At 33.4% G+C, this 25,184-nt stretch overlaps 1 protein-coding gene across 4 annotated transcripts in view; it reads left to right on the forward strand.

Annotated features, from left to right (window-relative positions):
* Cdh12 (cadherin 12) overlaps positions 1-25,184 on the forward strand; it is a 1,151,540-nt gene that overhangs the window by 891,076 nt on the left and 235,280 nt on the right. For all 4 annotated transcript variants that reach the window (XM_074077695.1, XM_074077693.1, XM_074077696.1 and 1 more), the window contains one exon: positions 10,450-10,744. In XM_074077695.1, the coding sequence (XP_073933796.1) occupies positions 10,450-10,744 (295 nt within the window). The remainder of the gene's footprint in view (positions 1-10,449; positions 10,745-25,184) is intronic.

Raw genomic sequence — 25,184 nt, forward strand, 5'->3', positions numbered from 1 at the left:
AAGCAGTGACAGGGTGCATATGGGGCAAATACTGTGTACACATGTATGTGAATTGAAAAATGACACCTGTTGAAACTTTTCCAGGAATGGGGGGAGAGAAGAAGATAAAGGAGAATTGTGGAGGGGACAAATTCAAGTATGAAATATTTAATGTATTGCAAGAACTTTTGTAAATGCCACAATGTGCCCCTACCCAGCATAATAAAAAAGTTATTCCCTGTATAACTACCTTTAAATTAAACAAACAGAAATGTTTTTTTAAATCTTTTTGTTTTTTTCTTCTGCGAAATCAGAGAACAGCCAGAATAGGTCCTGCTCAGGGGGAGGGTTGGCACCAGTAGGAGGGGAGAAGTGGCATAGAAAGGGGGTAGGAGGGTCAATACAGTGCAAAAAATTTTACAGATGCCTGAAAATGCAATAATGGTACCTGTTGTAACTATTCCATGAATCAGAGGAGGAGGTGATAAAGGGGAGTGGTGGAGGGTGTGAATTCAAGTATGATATAGTTGATACATTGTAAAAATCTTTATAAATGCTACAGTGTATCCCCACCCAGCACAATAATAAAGGAAAAAAAAGAAAAAAGGCATATGCAAAGAAATTAGTTTAGCAAATAAGATCTTGAAAATTATAGTTGCTACTTGGAACAATACAATTTAAATTCAAAGGGTCCATTATCATATGTCTTAATAGCATATCACTGATTATTCTAATAATTCAACAAAGCATTTAGTATGTGTAACAGTGCATAGTATTCAGGAAGGACTAGTAACAAAAATGCATACCTAGCAAGCATTGCAAGGTCCCAAGTAAAAACCCGAGTACCACCAGTGATGATAATAAATAAAAGAAGAAAGTAATAATACGAAAAAATGGTAGTTAGTAGTAATGGTTGGAGCTGTGGCTCAAGTGGCAGATTGCCTACTTTCCAAGTACCTGCTTGATAAGCTTAGCCCTGAGTTCAAACTCCAGTCTCACCGAAAAAAGAAATCTAACAATAATAATGTGTTGCTATACTTATAACTGACCATTATTGACATTTACTTTAAGTCCACATTAAATCACATATATTTATCTAATGTTGTGAACAATAATCACACTATTTGAAATCATACATACATAAAATCCATTTGAATTCAAAACAGAACCTACAACTGACATTTCAATAAAAATATTTTGTTTACTGGAGATATTTCACTACTCAAACCCTGGTTTTGTCAAAAATGTTTTACAGCTTTGTAAATATAAACAAATTAATCTTCTCTACAATTTTTCTCTGAAATTCTGGCACCAAGTCAGTGACCTCTGTAGTTTTTTCAGAAGTTCCTATAAATATAGAGTGGCACTCTCAAATGGTAGGTTATAATCAAAATGAATTAACATTGTGAAATATAGCAACCCCAGAAAATAGTTATGCTACCTCTCAGATGCAACCCTTCACCCAAAATTCCAGGGTAAAAAGATGAAATAAAGTGTGGGGCGCATAATATATTTTTTCTTGAACCAGAGGAACAGTACGTACTGACAAACCAGCTTCCATTGCTCCTCAGCACTGCAAATAGCATTCGCTCTTCTTTCTTCTTTAGCACTTCTGGGGAGGTGAGGGCTTTTTGAAATGGATTTCTACTTTTCTAAATAGAAGGTTAAATATTTCCACCTATAACATCCCTCAAGCAGAGTTACAGATCATATTTGGATCTGGTCTTCTTTTACCTATAAATGAAATCTTGAATGCAAACTAATGGTTTTTAAGCCATTATAATAACACTACGATGTTCCTGAGGACAGAACACATACCAACATGAAACCAAGAAATTTCCAAAAAAGGAAACATTCAGTATTTTATACAGTGGAAAAGCAGAGCAAAATTCCTTGTATGTAATGAAATTATTTCTGCCAAAAAATTTTGCATAAATTTTCTTATACTGATTTTGGCCAGTTTATCTGTGTGAATCTTGCATATAAATGAAACACAATATTACTTTAAACCTCAAGCAGTAACTGTTGAACTATGTAATCAAACCATTTAAATCCTCTATAATCATACATTTTAAAACTAGCAATGAATATCACCACTTATTTGCAATTATTAGACCAACATTCCCTAAGGGCATCCTGTACAAGGAAATTTTCCTTACCTCTGTATATGTGTGTAGAGAAATGAATGTCAAAAGGTGACTCTTTCTTCACTGTTCCACTGAGCAGTACCTTCAACTGAAGGTGTTAGTTCTTGTTATAATGTCTACTTTAATTGGACAGATTGTATGTCACCACTTTTTCCTATATATGTTCTGACATAAAAGAAGAAAAATGATGAAATAGATTAATACTTAAAAGATGCATAATGAACCTTCTTGTTATAGAAAATTCAAAAAGACCTATTTACCTAAAAAATATGATGATAAATCAGTTAATACTTAAATGTGCAACCCTTTCATACTTAAAGAATGTAAAGGATTCAAATGCAAAATTTGAAACTTTCAGGGATCATAGGCAGAAAAAGTAAAAAATAATAACAAAACATACTTGGATAAAAAAGTGGGGAACGCTGAATAATGGTAAGTTATTAAATTGTGATAGGCATTATAATTAATTTTCTAAAAGAAAAAAACCCTTATTTTCAAGAATCAGAGCTTAACTATGGATATTTATTGTTAATGATGGTCTCAATTTTTTTAAATTATCCATGAATAAAACAAACACAACAAATATCAATTATTATTTAATCTAGATATTATGAATTTAGTTTTTCATTGTATTATACTTTTTTATTGTTTTGAATATTCCTTTAATAAAATTTTGATAAAAGAAAACTACTCTCTTGGGACTGCCAGTAGTTTATAGTACAGAAACAAAACTATCAACTATAATCCTCATGGATTGTGTCAGTGATAAGAAAAGACAGCCAATTTCTGTAAAATGATTAGTGGGTAAAAGACTGGTGACTGGTGAAGAAAACTCAAGAACCCAGATGCAGGGGAAGGTGTGGTGTTGCACACATGGTATCCATGTTACTTGGGAGGTTGAGATCAGGAGGGTAGCATGAAAGGCCATCTGGGCAAACCCTTAGCAAGACCTTATCTCAACAAACAATCAGGTTGTGTTGGTGTGTGCCTATAATTCTGGCTCTGAGGTTAATTCTGATTGGTGAGAGAATCCCAGTCCAGTGCCAACTTCTAAGCAGAATTATGATATCCTACTGGAAAAATAACACAAAAAAGGCCTCGGTAGAACTCAAGTGATGGAGAACATTTCTAACAAGCACAAAATCCTGAAATCAAGTTCAGAATTACCAAAAAATAAACAGAAGCTGGATGTGAGAGTGTAAGTTGACAAGTCTCCAGCAAGAAGGGACAGTTCTAAAAAAGACCCAGAATTGGCATTTATTACAGAGAAAAGGAATAAGACACATAAAGTAAGAAGGAAAGATTAAGTGATAGTCTGTGTACAGAATTTCTCTCACCTATTGTGGAAATTAATAAAGTACAGGCCTAAGTGACCATCAATTAAAAAAAAAAGAAATCATTGTTACAAAACAAATTACTTTGCAGACAATCTGGAAAGAATTAAAGATATGCTCCTATTGCTATATTGTAGACCTTCTCAATGCTGTATCTCAAATTAAAAGCAATGATCAGAACACATTAGGATAAAACTAATCAATATATTTACCTCGAAAATTCACAACTCCAAATTAGATTATTTATTATTTGTTATTATTATAATGCAAGCAGAGAATGAAGAGTCATCAGCTATCTCCTGGACTCAAAGACTCATGGCTGTAATCCTAGCTACTTGCAGGCTGAGATTTGGCAAGTCATGGTTTGAGGTCAGCCTGGGCACATAATTTACAAGATCTCATCTACAAAATAACCAAACAAAATGGACTGGAATTGTGGTTCAAATGGTAGAGCATCTGCTTTGTAAGTGTGAAATTCTCAGTTCAAACCCCAATCTGCCCACCCTCACCAAAATAATAGTAGTTGTTCTTTAGATTACGGAGAAAGAAATTGATATTGGTCCTGAAAAGTGGGATGAGCTTAAGGGTATGGAAAAATCAAATAATAAAAACAAATGAACCAAAAGAATACTACAGAAAAGTCCTGCATTAAAGTATAAAATACAGTAATTGCACACATATTTTAAATTATTTTCTGATGAGACAAAAATATCTACCTTATGGGAATTATCATTAACACTGTTTGATACTTTAAAAACTTTTCAGAATCACCTGACAAACAAACATTGGAAAACTCATGTGTTAGTAAGAGTTCCCTGGAGAAGTAAAATCAATAGTATGTTTAGCTAGATATAGCAGTAATGTGGGTAGAGATGAGGATATAAAAAATCATGTGAAGTTATTTATTATACAAAATTGGCTTACACATTATGGATGCTGACTAGCACCAATACATGCTGTTAGCAATCTGGGAGCCCAGCAGAGCTAATGGCATATTTCTAGTCAGTATGAATATGGGCAGGCTCAAGACCTAGGAATACTTGAAGTTTCAGTTTGAGTCCAAAGGCAAGAAAAATATAAAACAAGAAAAGATGTGCCAATGTTCCAACTTAAAGGCCGGCAGGCAGGCAGGCAGTCAGGCAATTTCCCTTTACTCACAGAAGGGTAAGCACTTGGTTCTAGTCAGAGTCTTAACTAATTGGATGTGGCCCACTCACATGAGGGAAAGACACCTACCTACACATTCCATCTACTGTGATTGTTGGAATGCTAATATTATTCAGTAAATTCCTCACAGACACACTGAAATTAATATTTGACCAAATCTCTGGATCCCCTATGCCCCAATCAAGTTGATACATAAAATTAACACTCAGAGGATACTTACAAGAGCAACAAAACTCATAAGCATTCAGGATAGATCCTGTAGACATAAATGGCAGAAACTGGGGGGAAGAAAGGGAGATGAGTGGAGAAGGGTAAAGGTATTAATATTATGACCTTAGGAAATGAAGAACCACAGATAAATTCGTGATTGAACAGAATTGAGAAATAAGGATTCACAGTACTATTTAGAATAGCTTTTCACTGATAACATAAAATAAGTAGTATTATAATTTAACTGGAAAAAAGAGGAGGTATATGTATGCAAGTAAACAAATACATTTAAATTGAAAATTAAAGAACTAGTATAATATCTAATCATTTAATTGATGTTTTTGGTGTTTTGGGGTTTTCTTTGGCAATACTGGGCTTTGAACTCAGGGCTTCATGCTTGCTAGGCAGGTGTTCTAACCCTTGAGCTATGCCATTATACTTCTTGATCTACTTACTTTTGAGATAATGTCTTGCTTTTTGCCAGGACTTCCTGGACTATGATCTTTCTATTTTGTGCTTCCCAAAGGTAAAGATGATAGGTGCACACCACCATTACCATTTTTTTTCCATTGAAATTGGAGTCTCTTTTTTGCCAAGGCTAGCCTACCACCACGATCCTCTTAATCTTAACCTTCCACATAGCTAGGATGACAGGTGCATGCTATTTGGCCACGCTAGTAGTTGAGATGTGGTGGCTTAAACTTTTCACCCAGGCAGGCCTTGAACTAACATCTTTCTGATCTCAGTCCTCTGAGTAATTAGGATTATAGGTTTGAGTCACTGTGTCTAGCTTCATACATTTATTTTTTATAAGACCAACAAATACAATTAAAATGTAATTTTTGCCAGGTTACCAGGAGAGTATGCAGTTAACATAAAGCAATTTCGTGCTTTACTCTGATTACAATGGCTGTGATTAATTTAGATGGATATAATAAATTCAAATTTATTTATATGGAAAATATATAAAATGTAATCTTTCTAAAGAACAGGTTTCAAAGACATACACGGTGAACCACAGAGCCTATGAAGATATTTTTAGTAATTTCAGGGGCTAGACACCAAAACAGAAATTTTGTAGGTAATGAACTTAATGTGATATTTTCTCTGTTTTATGAATTTTCCGTAATTTAATACAATTTATTCTCCAAAACCAACTTACAACCCCCCCTAAACCCACCCCAGAGGTTAAGATGACTGGCAAAGGAGAAATACGATGAAAGGAATTTGGAACACAGGGGTCAATTTACAAATCAGCAATCATTTAATGAAGCAAACCTAACAAGGTTTTAAATATCATTTCAAAAATGAAAAAGAACACTAAAATTATTTTTCATAGAATTCTTTCAAACTGTTTTGTATTGTTGTTCCAATCTTTACCCTTGTCACAATCACCATGTTATCTAATAAGAGCCATACCAGAAATCTGTCCAGTGTTGCTATTCTCCATCTCCCTCCAGCAAATATGTTAAACTCTGGGATCCAGAAGATATGTAAATATGCATATTTTTTGCTAATGGTTACATTTAGAAGTGAACTGGAATTCTGTGATGTTTCTATAGCATGCATACGTATTGCACTCATGTAAAAATGCCATACTTACATATGAATCAACGTTAGTACTTGTTAAGCACAATTTTTCTTTTGCTTTCTCAGGAAAATAGTCTTTTTCATACCAGAAATTTCTTCTGCCACACCCCACACTCACTCTATTCCTCATAAACAACCCCTGTCATGGTAAATGGCAAACGAAAATAAAAGCGCTGCTGGACATTGAGATATAAAAGCTTTTTTTCCATACTATGTGCACTTTTCAACCCACAGAAAATAAGAACAAAGTCATTTTTGTGCAGCAGTTACTAAAATTTAACCAGAGAGATGCTAGTAAACATTTAAGTTTAGATTAGCTTTCTCAAAACTTTGAAGCAGTGAATACAAGATTTGCTTACACTCCAGAGCTAGTCCTCAGTATCTTTTTTAAGCTGCTCTTGGCATCTCATTTTCACGCACCATCTGAGATGACTTGGAACACATCAGAAAATAACACCATCACTTCCACAAAACAACTGCCTGGACAGGGTCTATTTCTACATCCATCATTTATGGAACTCTGTTTCTGGGGGAAATTTTATTTTAAGTGTCAATACTAAAATATAATATTATTGGAGCTCTCTGCTTCAGTCAGTGAATGCAGTCAGCACTTACATATAAACAGCTTATTTTTAATATTTGGAATAAGATAGTTTCTAGATGTTATTTTTAAAATGTTATAAAGAAAAATACATTCACTTTCATGCATTTATTAGCTTGCTGCTTATGTATCTTAAAGGACTATTTAAAATTATTTCTTATGAGTTTTCTTCCAATTAAAACCACCCAAAGAAGAAAGGAGGCATAGAATAGAGCTGCCATAGTTTTCCTTTCTTCTTGATTGAAATGACACAAAAATAGTTTCACAAGCCTAAACTTCATCACTGAGAAATTGGAGAAAATGATGTAATGATCAATTTCTGGAAACATAAAAATTCCATTGCTTAAGGTTCATAAAAATTATTTTTTGTAGTGTTCATAGTTGCTGCTTTTTAAAGGAAATTTAAAAAAGGAAACATGCAAACATGCAAACATGCACATACACACTCATACACTACACACATTCACCACTTTGTTTATGAAAGAATAAATAATGCCCATTAAATCACTCAACTTCATTGAGTGATACAATGCAAACACTGAAAAGCAATGTTGAAGAAGTTCAAATGATACTGAAAATGATTATCCATTTAGTTATTGTAAAAATTGCAGGTCAGGTATTTTTAATCAAGTAAGTATGTAGAATGAGAGAAATGCATATATGTGTGCATAGAAAATATATACTTGTATATTTTCAGCTTTTCAGTTTTTTATATGTGTATATGTATATAACTAAACTATAAATTTGATGAAAAGTTATCCCTACATGGGAGGATGATAGTGTTTTTCATCTCTATATCATTTTCTATTTCAAATTATTTTATTTTTAACTAAGAAAAAATTTATAATATCCAGCATTAGGTCATCATCATTTATTTAATGCCAGAATTGAAAGTGAAAAATCATACATACCTTATATAAGACACCCCTGTGCCTGAATCAATCATCACTAAGTAACTAATTTTAAATATTGACTGTCAATGCTGTGACCTCTTTTAAGGTATTATCATGCAGCCAACCACTATAAAAACTGTAATCCTTTTAAGAGTTTTACATTCATCAATGCAATTTTTAGCTCAAAGCTTTAGCATATTTTCACATATTATTTCTGAAGCTTAATCTCTGCAAAATTCATTTTTAAATTAGAAGGAATAATAGATTGAAGAGTAGCAGCAAATAAAATTAATGTGGGTTTTGGATAAACATCTGCTTTTGTATTCTTCTGCCAGTTTGAAAGAAAACAGTTTTGATTTTACCTAATGACACTTTATTTATTTTGTTCACTCTATTTAGATCACATTATGAAAACCTACTTAGAATTTGTGCTTCATTCCTAATGTCTTAGTACACATTCCTTAAACTCTTGGAGAAATGGATCCAGTCTATGAAGTCATTCCTATTGCATTGAGCTTTTGCCTGTCACATATCCAAACAAATTTGAAAGCAAAAGCAATACTCACTGCAATGAATATCTCTAATAGTATGGTTGAAATTTGTAATTTGAAATCCCTAAATTCAAAGAACATTTATCTCCAGCTTGATTTTACGCTTGAAGTTTTCTGTTATACAGCAGTTTGAAAAAAAAATTAGGAGGGGAAAAATACTTTCTTGTATTATTGCTAGCATTTTCTTCATATTTAAGTAAAATATATAAAAAAAATTTAAGGCTGTTATAAATTGTATGACCTCTTATTGTTTCCTTATTCTCTAACTCCTTGACCAGGTAAAAATCCTTATGCTTGCTTATATTTTAGTGCAAACATTCTTCCAGAGTAAATTTTGAAGTAAATACAAGTTCACAAAATTAATAAATTCATCTTACATTAATTTGAAAGATGTTGCTTTACCAAACTTAAACCAAATGGCTGAGTTTGAACAGTAAAGGTGTAGCTAAGGTTCAGCTCATATATAATATGCATTTTTCTCTGGAAATTGTTAGAAGTAATGAAAGAAAGTTTATTTGCAAAAAAGATGATATAATTTAAAATATTTCAAAGCAATTTTGTGTGTTGAAACATTGAAAAACTCACTCACAACCAAATTTTTGCAAGAGAGCAGTGCTTTTATGGAAATTTTAAGGCACAGCCCAATGGTTATGATTCATGAGAGTTTAACATTTTTCCTTTGCATGATCTATTGACTGAGATGAAATTTTAAACATGAAAGTTGGGGAATGAACTCAGATGACTATTCCAGTTGAGCAAGAATGATTTAAGACATTTTAGACTGCATCTGAATGAAAAGTAATATATATTATTTATTAAAATATATTTTTAGTTTATATTACTTATAAAATCTATTTTAATAAAACAGTATATAATGTAGTATTTTAATATATTTATTGCATATACTTATTCTTGGATGATTTACAGACTACTAGCTTATGTTCACATTCCATTTATTCTGGAATTTTGCTTTGAACAAGGATGACCTACAGTATTGTGAAGATAATTTCTCATTTCTTTAATTCTCTCCCTTGTTGACATTTTTGTGTACCTAATTCCAGGCTACAATACAGTGAACTACATATGTGTTGAATTTCCTAAGAAATTAATTAAATTCAAATGCTTCTAGATTATGAAGAATGAATACTTTCCACATAGACATAGTTAGAAGTCATTTTTCTCCAAATCTTGAAGGACAATCTCCAATTCTACCAATCATTAGACTAATTTTGATAACTCATTCAAACATAGTGTGTTACAATCAGATGCTTTACTCTATATAGCTAAAAGTTCTCTCCTTTCAAACTAAAAATGCTCAGTGTTTTTTTTAATTTTTAAAATCGTATCATCCTATTTACTTCAGATCCTTCATTTCCATTTCCACATCATTTGGAAGGCTTGTGAATTGCTCTTTATTGCCTAACTTATTTTTATGCAATGATCATTTGAAATGAAACAATAGCTATTCTTAAGAAGTGTGCCATTTCAATTTATGAAAATTGTATCCTTAAAAGGATGCAAAAGAACTAAAGAGAAAATTTCAGATTAACTCTGTTCCTGTTGGTGTACTTGGGAGCTGTACTCAAATTTCCCTAAGAAATAGGATGGACTAAAAAATGAGACACCGAGAAGATGGATATGTGTTATATCTATTTGATAAAGAAAGAAAATTGAAAGTTAAATAGTAGACTGTTTAGACAGATATGTTGTCAATGTGGACATTTCAAATGTTCTGTGAATTTAAATTTGTATTAGTTTCAATTTAAATCAATTAAATTAATTTGTTATAATAAAAATTAGAAAAAATAAAAAAGCATGAGGTTTTAATTTGACATATTTCATCGAAAAAATTGTAATGAAGTATAACTTTTAAAATATGGCCACTTTCCTTTAATGATTCTCTCTCTCTCTCTCTCTCTCTCTCTCCCTCTCTCCCTCTTCCTCCTCCTCTTCTTCTTCCCCTGCTCCTCCTCAAAGCTCCACTCTGACCTGGACAAGGGAGAGGGCACTGTTAAATATACCCTCTCAGGAGATGGTGCTGGCACCGTTTTCACTATTGATGAAACCACGGGGGATATTCATGCAATAAGAAGCCTGGATAGAGAAGAAAAACCTTTCTACACCCTTCGTGCTCAGGCTGTGGACATAGAAACCAGGAAACCCTTGGAGCCTGAATCAGAATTCATCATCAAAGTGCAGGATATTAATGATAATGAGCCAAAGTTTTTGGATGGACCTTACGTTGCTAGTGTTCCAGAGATGTCTCCTGTTGGTGAGTAGGCAAAGCAAGCATCTTATTTATAACAAAAGATTGTTCTTGAACTGTACAATATTTTCATTTACTTTCTCAACTTTTTAAGTGTACTGCTTCTTTATAAAGATAGCCATTAGAATTTATAATATTCTTTGTGATTTCAATGTGTTGATTTTCTTGAATTCACAGCATTTCTTTATTATTACAGTATGAAATTATTTTGTTTGAAATTGTCATTACATTTCCAGACTCCTATGCAGTACTGAAGATAAATAGAACAAACCACTGAAAAATATATAGTAATTCTTACCACAAAATAAAATATCCAATATGTGTATTATATCTAAATTAGAAATGGTGCATAAAGGGGTATCTTGCATTCTTTGTGGATTGTTATGGAAATTCCAGAAGTACAAAACTGTTTCCTTTCTGGATATAAATATTCCATAGTGATTATGCTATAGAATCAAAAGGAAATAACATCGTAAAGCAATTAGCATGAACTTATTTAGACTGCAGTGGTATCATTTTTTAATTTTAATTTTATTTTTTTTCTTTAGGTAATAGTACTTTTTAATTGTTATACTAGAGGTACATTGTAGCATTTACAAGAGCTCTTACAATATAGCAAATATATCATACTTGAATTCCTCCTCTCCACCCCTCTCCTTTACTCACTACCCCCCACAACATTCCTGGAATAGTTTCAGGAGGTCTCAGTTTTCCATTTACATACATGTGTACACAGCAAATCATTAAGAACTTAAATTTGAGATAGATTCACATTTTACAAACTGTGATAATGTGTACTGTAAGATTCAGTTAATTCAGAATTCTAACTTGAATGGCATTTAAAATTATATAATTTTCTTGTGGGTAACACAGTGCTAACGTTGTTAAGCCCAATGTATCTCAGAGGGCCCCTGTTGCCCGTACAATTCCCAGGACATGCAATGAAGATTGTGCATGCTTCCTCAAGAGCAGACACAGGCTAGTGCTGGAGACATTGCCACATGGATTTAGTACAAAATCACTTGAAACTTTGTATATGACCTTATTAGGTATCCCATGATCATAGTCTCCCCATGATCTGAGAAACCACCTGAAAGCAGTTCACTTAGATATCAAATTTAATGTGCATAGTCCAGGCTGCCAGTCTCTTATTCTTACTCTTACACACTTTAAATTGCCTTTTTGTGTAGTGTAATGATTGCTAGGGATTTAGAAGTACAATTGGAAAGAATCAAGTCTTAGAAAGAAATCCTAGAAAATGTGTGAGGCTATATTTTTAATTGTGCCTTGATTTTCCAGTGGGAGAAAAATAAAGGTAATATGCTTTGACAAAAACTCTTTTAAGAAGACAATGCTATTGAGTAGATGACCTACTTTGTGTAAATGAGAAATAACAACATGACTTTAGAATTCTCAGTAATTCATTTTGACCAAACAACATCCTTAAACACATGCATATCTCTACAGTATTAAAAAGTTCTGTTATGTTAGACATATAATTAATGAACTTACCATGCTGATTAGGTTAATGACTAAGGTACATAGTTGAAGTCTTTATATAAGAAATCTGTAGCTAGTGCCCAAAGAAAAAAATTAATCTGGAAATTCAGGGAAAAGATAGGTAAGTGAGAAACATGATTTACTACGCTATTATGAGATATTGGGGAGCTCTGCGGAAACATAGGTTTTCAAATGGTGCTCTCATGTGCCATTATTGAAGGTTTGCATTGGTATTCCAATGGATTCCAGATTACAGTTCATACTTAAATTGATTTTGATGCATCTTTCTAGCTTTTTGTTTTTATAACAGAAGAATGTTTCTTTTGAATCTGAAATCATATTACATGCTATGAGCTAGCCAAGGTATTCCGGGAGTATATCGACTTACTGGTCTTTTTTCAAATGGACATGAAGTAGTAAAAGACCACATATGAAGCAAATATCAAAAGTAAAATATCTACCATCTACCATCTGTTGGTTTTGTCCTTCCTCACAATCCCACCTATACACACAAAAACCAAAACATTGAAGAATCAGTTAATTTGTGGCATCTGTTGCTTGTGCTTTTTTCATAACCAACCTAAAACTATCCAACAACTAAAAGCAAGCCAGAATTTATGTTTGCTAAATGTTCTTTCAGCACCTGAAGTCATTTCTTAAGTATACCCTTCTTACCAGATGAAAATGTTTCAGTGCTCTAATAACCTAAGAACAGATTTTTTTCCTTACTTTCTTTTCTCTCACCCAATTTAAGCAGTCTTTCCTCTATGTCATTTTTCTTAGAACATTAAAATAATTTTTGTGAAGGCCTAATGAAAATTTGCAATGTATATTGAAAATGTAGCTGTTGCTGTAACAGTGTATTATAGATATCTATATTTGAGAAATAATTTATGATTAACTTTTCCTTTCCAATAATTGAGAATGTGGCTATTTTATTTTCAGTGAAAGGAAAGAATTGTCTAATTTAAAAATACATGTAAGGAAATAGTTCATTTTGTAATTTAAAACAGAAGATGGAGAAGTATGAAAGAAAGTTGATAATACAAATATTGATTTAGCTATAATGGATTATATACTCTAAAATATGATGCTCAAACATACCTACAGTAAAAATTAACTAGAGTGACAATTACAAAGAAAATAAATGTAGAAAAAGAGAATAATGGAGAGCATATTAGGTTGAGACTTCAACATTTAAGTCGTATAATACTGTAGAATCCACTTAATTCCCTAAAAACGAAGAGAATTCTAGTGGATCTATGAATTGTTTAAGAGAAAGGTCACTCTTTTACTAACTTCTGCTATATCTAATATGTCATGGAAGTAATAATCAGAGATAAAATGCTTTTGCTTTGACCTAAGGAAATTACTTAATGATCCAGATATTCCCCAACTCAAAGCTACTCCTTGGAGACAAATTTGGACTTTATGAATGTGCTCTTAATTCTTTAAGATCACTAGCAGCACAATGAATTATAGTAATGTGCACGCTTTAATATCTGATGATCATGCATCAGAAGAGTGTGCAGTTTAAGTTACTTTCCCTGGATGCTGACAGGTTTCAAGTGTTTAAATCCATATTCACACTGGTATCTTCCTCTGCCTGAGCAGAGTCATTTTCAGGCAATTGATTAAATTATTAATAATCAGCTGTCTATGACAGGTTTTAGGAGTTGTCAATTATAAGTCATGATTTATGTATGAAAATTTACATTTCTTAAGCAGTAGGAAGATATCACATGATCTAACATTAGGGACTTAAATCCTTTAATGTGCTTAACCAGACATTATAGGGTATTTTTTTCTATATGGAAACTTATTAATGCCTATGTATAAGAAAGTAGGTTTCAGGCACAGTGGTAATTGCCTGTCGTTCCAACTACTTGGAAGGTGGAGATTGGGATGATAAAGGTTCAGAGACAGAGGTGGTACAAAAGGATAGCAAGACAGATTCTCAAGCAATAAAGCTGGATAGGATGCTATGCACCTGTCATGTCATTCCAGCTATATGGAAATTGTAAATAGGAGGATAGGAAACTTTAAATAGGATAACTATTTATAGCCTAACTGTAAATGGTTAGGCTGGACAGGGGTGAGGGGTGGAAAGTGAGACTTTATTTGAAAAAAGCCTAATGAAAAAAATGGTTGAGGGTGTGGGAACATGACCCAAGTGATAGCCTAGCCAGTACAAGGCCCTGAGCTCAAACCACAGTATTACCAAAGGGGGAAAAAACAGAAAATAGAAATGACTTTAGAGCAAAGATAATCACAATGAACTATTCTGATGTGATTCGCTTAGCCGGTGCTAAAACATCCTTAGCATCCTTAAATTTAGTTTGCAATCTTAGATGATCTTCCGAAGAATTAGAGGTCTATGTTATGATATCTTATTGTAATTATACTGTATCATATATAATATAATTATATAACATTATTATATAATGTGAGGAAGAGGATTCCTGGTTAAAGTAAATCAGAGGAATATAATCTAGAATCACATCCCCCATCTTACAGAAAAGTTTAAGTAAAACACGGTACACTGAAAGATAATTAGGCTAATGCTTAATAAAAACAAATAACAAGTGTTCCTTTTTATTCTTTTTTTGGTTTTTTTCTCTAAACTCTATATTGTTTTCTATAATATTTGGAGATGAAAACTAAAATGGAATTTTTGGCATGACTATGATATTAAATAGATTGTTGACTAGGGCATTTTCTATACTATTGTCCTGAAATAATATGTTTCCAGGAAGAAAATAGTGAAGACTGTGACAATGCTTAACATTGTTGCATTATATCAGTCTTATAATTTAGAAATATATTTAAATGTCCACACCTCCTTACTCTTGCAGAAGTGCCTTGGAGAGGAAAAACAAGAAACAATAAAATAGATATATTTTCTTATCCCATGAGCCATCCATAACAATGGAGAGTACACAAGTTACAAAGTAAGAACTGGTAAACTATAATGGATTTTTTTCTGTGCCCTATTAGCACATTCTTTGTCAGGAGTTTAGAGACAGAAAGTTGACTCTTTTCTACACAATATGCTTTCTCTTTGTACAACAAAAACTCAATCATTAGACATAGGAATTTACCTTCTAATTCTTAGGTCAATTTCAAACACTACCAATTGTTTCAATAAGGTCAGGTAAAACAAAAAGTTCTAGTTCAAAAATCATTGCATTTAAGATTTTAAATACATTTTGAAGATAAATATTTAGATATCTAGTTTTTTTATTGAGAATAATTTTTCTACCCTTACCTGTCTTGCATGACCCAAACATTTCTGAAGATTTTTGGTTCGTTAATTTTTAGAATATTTTGTGTGATTTCCTCATGTATGAGTTAAGGATACAAATTTTTATCAGAAATATTGGAGAAGCTCTACTATAATCTTATCATTGTTATCCTATTTGTTTAAACATTATTTTGATGATACTCTCATTACTGATAATGTTCTTTTTTGTTACATGAGGAAGGTTGTGTATTAGTTATCTATCATTTGCTAAGACGTAAGTCAAATACTTAGTAGTGTAAAACAACAAGCATTCATACCCTCACCAGAACATTAATATTTAGGAGTGTCTTAACTGAGGACCTTTATGATTGCCAGGAAGTTGAAGCCGAGCTGTTGGCTGAGGTTTTGGTCTGATCAAAAGGCTTAATTGGGGATAGGTAGGAATCTTCTTCCACAATTGCAAATATGATGTTTTTTGTCACATCACAAAATGACTTCATCCTGGAAGAGTTGAGAGAGAAAGAGAGAGAGAGAGAGAAGAGAGAAACACTTCTGATCAAAGTTACAGTTTCTTTTTTCTTTTTAATTTTTCTTTTATTCATAGGTGCATACAATGTTTGGGTCATTTCTCCCCCCTTCCCCCATCCCCTCCCTAACCCCCTTCCCTACCCTTTCCCTCTCCCCCTTATCCCCTTGCTACCCGGCAGAAACTATTTTGCCCTTATCTCTAATTTTGCTGAAGAGAGAGTATAAGCAATAATAGGAAGGAACAAGTGTTTTTGCTAGTTGAGATAAGGATAGCTATACAGGGAGTTGACTCGCATTGATTTCCTGTGCATGTATGTTACCTTCTAAGTTAATTCTTATTGAACTACTTATTGTAGTTTCTGGTCCCCTTCTCCTATTGGCCTCAGTTGCTTTAAAGTATCTGCTTTAGTTTCTCTACATTGAGGTCAACAAATGCTAGCTAGTTTTTTAAGTGTTTTACCTATCCTCACCCCTCCCTTGTGTGCTCTTGCTTTATCATGTGATCAAAGTCCAATCCCCTTGTTGTGTTTCCCCTTGACCTAATGTCCACATATGAGGGAGAACATATGATTTTGGTCTTTTAACCTCACTCAGAATGATGTTCTCCAACTTCATCCATTTACCTCACTCAGAATGATATTCTCCAATTCCATCCATTTACCAGCGAATAACATTTCATTCTTCTTCATGGCTGCATAAAATTCCATTGTGTATAAATACACAGTTTCTTAATCAATTCCTGGCATTTCATCACTTCTGCATGTATTTTATGAAGTACAGCCTTCACTAAGGTGATAGAGTTACTATAAGGCAGGAATGCCATGAAGCTGTGATCACTGAGACCCTCTTAGAGTCAGCATACTGTGATCTACCTCCTTGCTCCATGTTTCAAGTTGCTTTTTCATGCAATATGTATTCCCTTTTCCAGGACCCACCCCGACAAACTTTGATCCTAGGATAGCTTCAGTTCAATGTCCAGAAACTGACAGTCTGCATCAAATCCATCTGGAAACAAGGTGCTTATATTTATTTCATCAAGCTCTGTGGACCTCATACTAAAGAGGTCAGTTTCTTATGTCAGATGTACCAAGAGCACAAGAGTGAGATGAGCACAAGATTGACTCTATAGATATTTCTGTTAAGAAAGGTGAACAATACACAGTGTGAAGGAATTACTCACGAAACAGGTGGTCAATGTAGAAAGCCATTTGATTAGATTCATTTCCCAAAAATAATTGCTAATAACTATAAGATCTATATTCTAGTCTTATTTCTACTTTCTGAGTTAGCCTTCCTTTCTCATGAAATAGCATATGTAGTTACCATAGTGCATAACTGTTTAACTTGTTAAGAGTTCAGACCCTGTGTAAACATTACTGCTACCATTTCCTAACTCTGTGTATTAGAATGGCTTATTTCTGCTGGTTGTTCATTGATAGCCTTATCTGAAAATAAGAAATAAGCATACCTTATTCACGGGGTTACTGGAAGTGGTACATCATTTGCCACAATCCCTGGAAAACCTTCTCAGTAAATGAAGAAGGGTCCTAGTAATATTTTGACGATTATTCTCAGGAAACTAGCCAGTGAAAGCCTAAAGTACAGAAATTCCAGATAATTACCATCTTCCCTTTTCTCAAATAGCCTTTCCTTTTGACACATGAAGCTCATATTATGATTATCCTTTCTACAATCTGAATCAAGTATATTTAAAAACCTAATAGACTCTATATTCCAATTTAGGTTTTCTTTGGTGTAGAAGACACTTTTATCTTGATGTGTGGAGACAAGCTGTTGATTTGTAAAAAACACCAATTATCAGATTACACTTTTGCTTCACAATCTGCTGAGTGGCTTTAACACATTTGATGAAACTGAGCAGGGCCTGATGATCCCGCCTGTGTCAGACATGAAGTGTTCATGGCACAAGCCAGGCAGAACTATTTTCAGGGTCATAGGACATTAGGACTGTGTGTTCAGGGAGCATTTTATTCCTCTGTTTGATTCGTATGTTTTTATTAGTGGTGCAGTTGCAAAGGGAATGCTATTGACAATTTCTCTACAGCCTTGAGAGAAGCATATGAATTGTTTTAGCAGCAGCACAATGTGTCCCTAAACATAAAACACGCTGTATTGATTGTTGCTTTAGCAGTCACTGATCAGCAATAAATGTTAAAAATTAACAAGAAGTTTCTTTTTCCTAAACTGCCAAATGACTCTAAGCATTAAATATATTCTAGCCGAAGTTGCTTCTCAGCCACAGAGTAGTTCAAAACATTAAATGTATTTTTAAAGTATTTCTCCTTCCCTAGCCTCCAAGTGGTTGTAAACATTAAATATGTTTTATAAAAACTGCTTTGCCAGCTACTGCCAGGGCAGCCATGAGCATCATTTTTCTTTAAAGTTGCCTTCTAGCTGTGGGACTGTTTTTCCTTATTTGCTCTGTTCTATTTATATTTCATACACAAAATAGACAAGAGGTTACTGTGGCCCTATTGTCTCTTGCTGTATGGTAAGTGTTCATGAGAGACCAGGTGCACCTTTATAAAGCCCTGCTGGCAAAAGTAGCTTGCTGAAGTGCAATTGCATATACCAGATATTCCACAAGGTAGTTGTCAGCTCTGTTTTCTAATTTTTGATTGTTTTTTTATTTTGTAATGTGTTGAAGTATAAAGATGGTCACACACTAACATTAGTTTGAAAGAAAATAACATCAAGCAACTGGACACTAGTGGATTATACTAACCCATCAAGGTGAAAATATTCCATAAAGTGAACAGACTCAAAGACAAAATAGCAGACTATTAGTTAATGAGATCTTTAACTAAAATATGATTAAGGTTTGAAATCAATGCCTTAAAATTATTTGAGACTGTATGCAATTTAAAAATAGTAAAGAGTATTTCATTATATAAAAGTTTATCCAGAAGTTAACCCTGGAAATCTCATCATTTTAAACAATTTCCCATAAATATTAAGCATGTTGTAATTTACTAGGTAAGGTATTGGTTTCAGTTATTTTTCCATATTGAATAACATCTGGCCAGAGGTTTTCTTTTAAGAATATGTTCAATGGATTCAAATACCAATCAAATATCTATGTGACATGCATAGTCTGGTATTTCAACAGTAAATAAAAAGAAAAAAAATTCCTGTTCTCAGGAAGGTTTTAATGCAAAGGTCTAGTGCACGGGCAGAAAATTTGCTCTGGGAGCTAAATCCAACATACCACCAGTTTCTTATTCAGTACAGATATACATAAATAGACTCATCTACGTATTGTCCATAAACACATTCATAGCATGCTGGCAGAATTAGCAACAGAGACCATATGACCCCAACAAACTAAAATATTTAGTATCTAGTACTTTATATGAAAACATGTTGACCTATTATATAAAGGGTTGAGAATCAAAGAGGAGATTAAAATAGGTTCAACATTTCTTCATAGATATGAAATAATAGAACTAGAAAAATACAGCCTACAAGAGAAAAAACTGAAGGAAATAGAAATAAACAAAGAAATGAGAAGACCAGATATAAAATGAAGAGCAAAGGCAAATCCTATATAACAAATAGCATGACATCAGATGTTCCTAGTTTGTCCCTGCTGAAATTGTGGGTTTGATTTTCATCACAATTATTATGTACTATCTTTAAGCACTAAGAGTTCATTATGAAGTTTTTCTTTGTTGTTTTCTTTTAATTATATAGGAAAAAAAATCATTCTTTCCTTAATTATGTAACTTTATTTTTTATTAGGATATATTTGCCATACAGGGGGAATTTGGTGTAAAAATTCCAAATAGGCACATATTGTACATTAGTTAGGTTACACCCACTATCTCTCCCCATCGGCCCCCCTCCCCATCCCACTTAAAGAAATTACAAGGGGTTCCTTTATTCTATTTCATATAAGAAATCCATCTGCCATATACCCTCATCTTAATCTCCTTCATTCACCCCATCCTTTCACAATTACCCCCCCACACACTATACTATTTTTTGTCAGTATTTTATCAGTATTTATCAGTATTTAAGTAGCTGTTGAAAGGAGTTTCTCAGTGCATCACTTTTGTATTTTTAAAATTATATTAATACTAATAAGGCTGAAAGAGGCAACTCCACAACTGGGTTACAGCTATTCCCTTCCCTATCTCCTTTCCCAGTATTCACAAGCTTGTTGCCTCATATATGTGTAAGTAATTTGAAGAAAAACAGAAAATTACTGAAAGCATATTTATACAACTTCAATATTAATCTTTATGAGTTTAGCAAATTCCTTAGGAAGGGACAATATTTTCTTTTCTGACCTATAAACAGAAAGAATAAAATAAATCAGAAGCTAAACTTTTTACAAATAATTAACAAATATAAACTACAAAATATGCTGCAATTCACTTAGTTGGCAAAGGCACTAGAAGGAAAAGAAAGATGTCAGTTCAACTGTCACCCTTATTAGTCTTGCCTCGGGAAAACATTAGTGATGGGATATCTTTTTTCTTTATTCACATTTGCATACATTGTTTGGGTCATTTCTCTTCCCTAACCCCCAACCCCTTCCCCAGTTCCAGGCAAATCCTGTTCTGCCCTTATCATTAATTTTGTTGAAGAAAAGATGAAAGCATAATAAGGAAAACAAAGCGTTTTTGCTAATGGAGTTAAGGATAGCTATACAGAAATATTCCTAGCATTGCTTTCATGTACACATGTGTTACAACCCATGTTGATTCATCTCTAACTGATCTTTACATTGGTTACTGATCCCATTCTCATGTTGACCTCTGTCACCTTAAGGTTTCTGTATTAGTACCTCTGCAGTGGGGACATCAAACGCTTCCATGTTTTGGGTTTTCTACCTATCCCCATACCTCCCGTATGTGCTCTCCCCTTGTGATGTGATCCAAGTTCAACCACATTGCTGCATTTGAACTAGATCTAAAGTCTGAATATGAGGGAGAACTTATGATTTTTGGTCTTTTGAGCCTGGGTGACCTCGCTTAGAATTATGTTCGCCATTTACCTGAAAATGATAAGATTTCATTCTTCTTCATGGCTGAGTAAACTTCCACTTTGTACAAGTACCACATTTTCTTGATCCATTCATCAATAGTGGGGCATCTTGATTGTTTCCATAACTTGGCTATTGTGAATAGCGCTGCAATAAACATGGGTATGCAGGTGCCTCTGGAGTAACCTGTGTTGCATTCCTTTGGATATATCCCCAGGACTGGGATTGCTGAATCATATGTTAGGTCTAGTTTAGATTTTTAAGAAGCCTCCAAATTTTTTATCCAGAGTGGTTGCACTAGCTTGCATTCCCACAAAAACAGCATGGCACTGGCACAAAAACAGACATGAAGATCAGTGGAACAGAATAGAGTACCTGGATATGAACCCACACAATTATGCCCAACCTACTTTTGACAAAGGCACTAAAAATATATGATGGAGAAAAAACAGTCTCTTCAACAAATGTTGTTGGGAAAAATGGTTATCTGTCTGCAAAAAACTGAAACTACATCCATGTTTATCACCCTGTACTAGTTTCAACTCAAAATGGACCAAAGACCTTAATGTCAGACTGGAAACTCTGAAGTTGGTACAGGAAAGAGAAGGAAACACTCTGGAAGTAATAGGTATAGGCAAAGTCTTCCTCAACAGAACCCCAACAGCTCAGCACCTAAGAGAAAGGATGGACAAATGGGACTTCATAAAACAAAAAGCTTCTGTGCAACAAAAGAAATGGTCTCTAAACTGAAGAGACCACACACAGAATGGGAGAAGATATTTGCCAGCTATACATCAGACAAAGGTCTGATAACCAGAATATACAGGGAACCCAAAAAACTAAACACTCTCAAAAACAATAAACCAATAAAGAATTGGGCAACTGAACTAAAAAGAACTTTCTCAAAAGAAGAAATTTAAGTGGCCAAAAAAACACTTAAAAAAATGCTCACCATCTCTAGCAGTAAAGGAAATGCAAATCAAAACCACATTAAGATTCCACTTCATCACCGTTAGACTAGCCATCATCAAAAACACTAATAACAACAGGCAAGATGTGGGAAAATGGGATTATTTTTAAAAAGGCTTTCATGGCTAGAAGGCACAAAATATGATTAACTATAGCCCATCCCAAATGAAATACAAAAACAATGGTGGCATGTTGAATACCCAATTGTTTTGTTACATTCATTTTTATCTCTTCTTCTGGCCCATGTTTAATAAAGTATATTCTACTTGTCATTGAAATGATTAATATTGAAAACATTGTTATCACAAGAATTTAGTAAAATGTTATTATGAGATTAAAAAATGCACTTCCATATTCCCCAAACTTTTGAAAATATGTAATTATGATTTCTAAAAGAATGTCTTTTTCACAGAAACAATGTTTTTCTAGTAAATTAAGTGGCTACTTAGTGAAAGACCCAAAATTATAAGCAATTCATTCTCATGGTTATTTTTATATTTCTATTGTGAAATATATTCACTTAGTATTTAAACTGACACATTGCTTACTATTCTTATTGCTGCTTGTAAGTCAGAATGGATATTTTAGAATTTAACAAGTTCAGATATGTTTTACTGCTTGTGCTTCTTATTTTAATTTGTTTAGGAAAAACTAGTATATACCAAAGCTACCAATTTTAAACACTGGGTGTACAAATGTGATTATAACTAATTCATTGTGAAATATGTTTCAGTGTTATACAAATGTTTACTTAAGTATAACTTATAATTATTATATTTTTTGGTTTGAAAAAGTATGGTTTGTTTATATATCATCTGATCCATAGAAAGCCCCATATTCACTCACAAGAAAATTTGTTTTCATATGCTAATCGAGTATAACAAATGCAGGCTTAGTTTAATGAACAAGTTAATATAACAAAATAGTTTTGAGTGTTCTCCCTAAAAAATTAATTTGGAAATAGGAAAAGAAGGAACACGTTAAAAAATTATTTCATAAGTCTGTATATTTGTTTCTCCTGAAGGTGGCTTATGGAAAGATTCTAACAGAGAACTATCAAGCCTGACAAAAGGAAGGATGCAGTGTTTTCAGAACACTGATATGAAACAATTGTGCTAATTCTGGAAAAGTTGAATGTAGTAGGGAATAGAAAATGAGCCGCAGAGGACAAAACATTGAGGAAGTATAGCGGTGTGTTTAGGAAAGTATTGTCTTTTTGTAAAATTTAGCTGGTAAGAACTATTTGTTATTAAACTGTGGTCATAAGTATTGAAAGATGGATTGGGTTATAGTTCAGTGGTAGAGCATTTGCTTAGCATGAATAATGCCTGTATTTGATTGTACCACCACAAAGAAAAAAAAAAGTAAACATGTTTATCAAAATATAAAGGTATATATAGTGGTACTGCCTATAATCCAACCACTCAGGAAGCTGAGTCAGGAGGATGTAGAACTTTTGAAAGTCAAGCTATGGAACATGTTGAGACCATGTCTCAAAAAAGAAAAAGAAAGAAAGAGGAAAGAAAGGAAAGAAGGAAGGGAGTTAGGGAAAGAGGAAGGGAGATAGGAAGGAAAGGGAGGGAGGGAGGAATGAAGGGGGAAAAGGAAGAAGGAAGAGAGAAAGAAGGAAAGAAGGAAGGAAGGAAGGGAGGGAGAGAGGAAGAAAGGAAGAAAGAGAGGTGGAAGAAAGAGGAAGAAAGGAAGGGAGGGAGAAAGGGAGGGGAAAAGAAGGGGAGGGAGGGATGAGGAGAGAAGGGTAAGGAAAGTGAAGGAAAAAAAAACCCACCATTTGGAGAAAGCAAAAATGGTATTAATCCCTAGAAGAGTTTGAACAAAGGCGAATTGTTTCCTAATTCTTCCATCAGCAGTTTTTGTCTTGTGGGCTTTAAGATTTTCAGTGGTGTAATTCATTTTCTTTTCTATTTTTATCCTTATAATTTTTCCTAATAAGTAATCAAGAATAGCATTTCTATAAATATCTCTGAGAGTACATGTTTATAAATTACAACTTATGTTAACTATTTCAAAAGTAACTCAGAAAACAGAAATGAGCAATATAGTCATAAATTATAAAGTGTTACTTTGAAAAAAATGTGTAGCTGATATGAAAATTAATGGATTGCAGTTTGAATTCATGAAAATATACTGAAAAAATGCATTTGCTTCTTTATTCTACAGTGTTATCTAAACAATAGTATAAAGTAGCACATACTATGTGTAAGTCTATTTGTAGAATATAGTAATCATACAAATAACTCTGGAAATTTGGGAAGAGTTCCATTATCATGTGAATGATGCCAATGTCTGCCAACAGGTTGAGTGGTAGCCCAGCCCTCTTTGACCAAGTGGTTCTCAAAAATAATCAAAGCAAAATGGGCTGTAGGTACAGTAGAACACTTGCCTAGCAAACATAAGGCCCTGAACTCAAACTGTTATATAGAAAAAAATAAATAAATGAAAGAGTCACATGTCGGGTTTAGTCACATCAATGACCCCACTTTTCTGGCAATAGTCTGTGTAGTGGTAACTTTTAGTTACCTGTGACAGAATTACTGACAGAAACATTTCAAGGAAGAAAGATTTATTTTGGCTCACAGTATCAGAGGATTTGATCTATAGTCTCCTTCTTATTCCCATGCTCTTGGTAAGGACATCATTGCAGTGGGCATGTGTGACAGAATAAGTCTTCACCTCATGGTAGACAGGACAAAGAGAGGGATGGGGAGAGAAGGGGCCAGATAAATACACAACAGGATCTGCCTCTGGTGACCTAATTCTTCCAGCTAGGTACAACCTTCTAAAATTTCCAGAACCACATAAAATAACCTTTTTTTAAATTTACTTGGAATATTTATGTAATACAGTTCATTGAAGTTCATCAAATAAGCCTCAGTAAATTGCAAAATATTAAATGTTCTTTTCATTGGAGAGGAAATGATCTTTACATTTATTGGATTACTGGTTAAATTGTTATGTATATTTGAAAAAAACTCATTAAGTAGAACATGTGTTCAATACATTTTTCTATGTGTGAATTCTTTTTTTCCCTGTTTTTCTTTTTCTTTTTTTAATTTTATTTTATCTTTTTTGCATTTACTTGCATATGTATACATTATTTGGGCCACCTCTGCTGTCTCTAGCATAAAATTTAGTGAACAAAGAAAAACATGTACACACGTATACAGATGCATAGT

This window comes from Castor canadensis, chromosome 6, assembly GCF_047511655.1.
Source record: "Castor canadensis chromosome 6, mCasCan1.hap1v2, whole genome shotgun sequence".
In the NCBI taxonomy this organism is placed as follows: domain Eukaryota; kingdom Metazoa; phylum Chordata; class Mammalia; order Rodentia; family Castoridae; genus Castor; species Castor canadensis.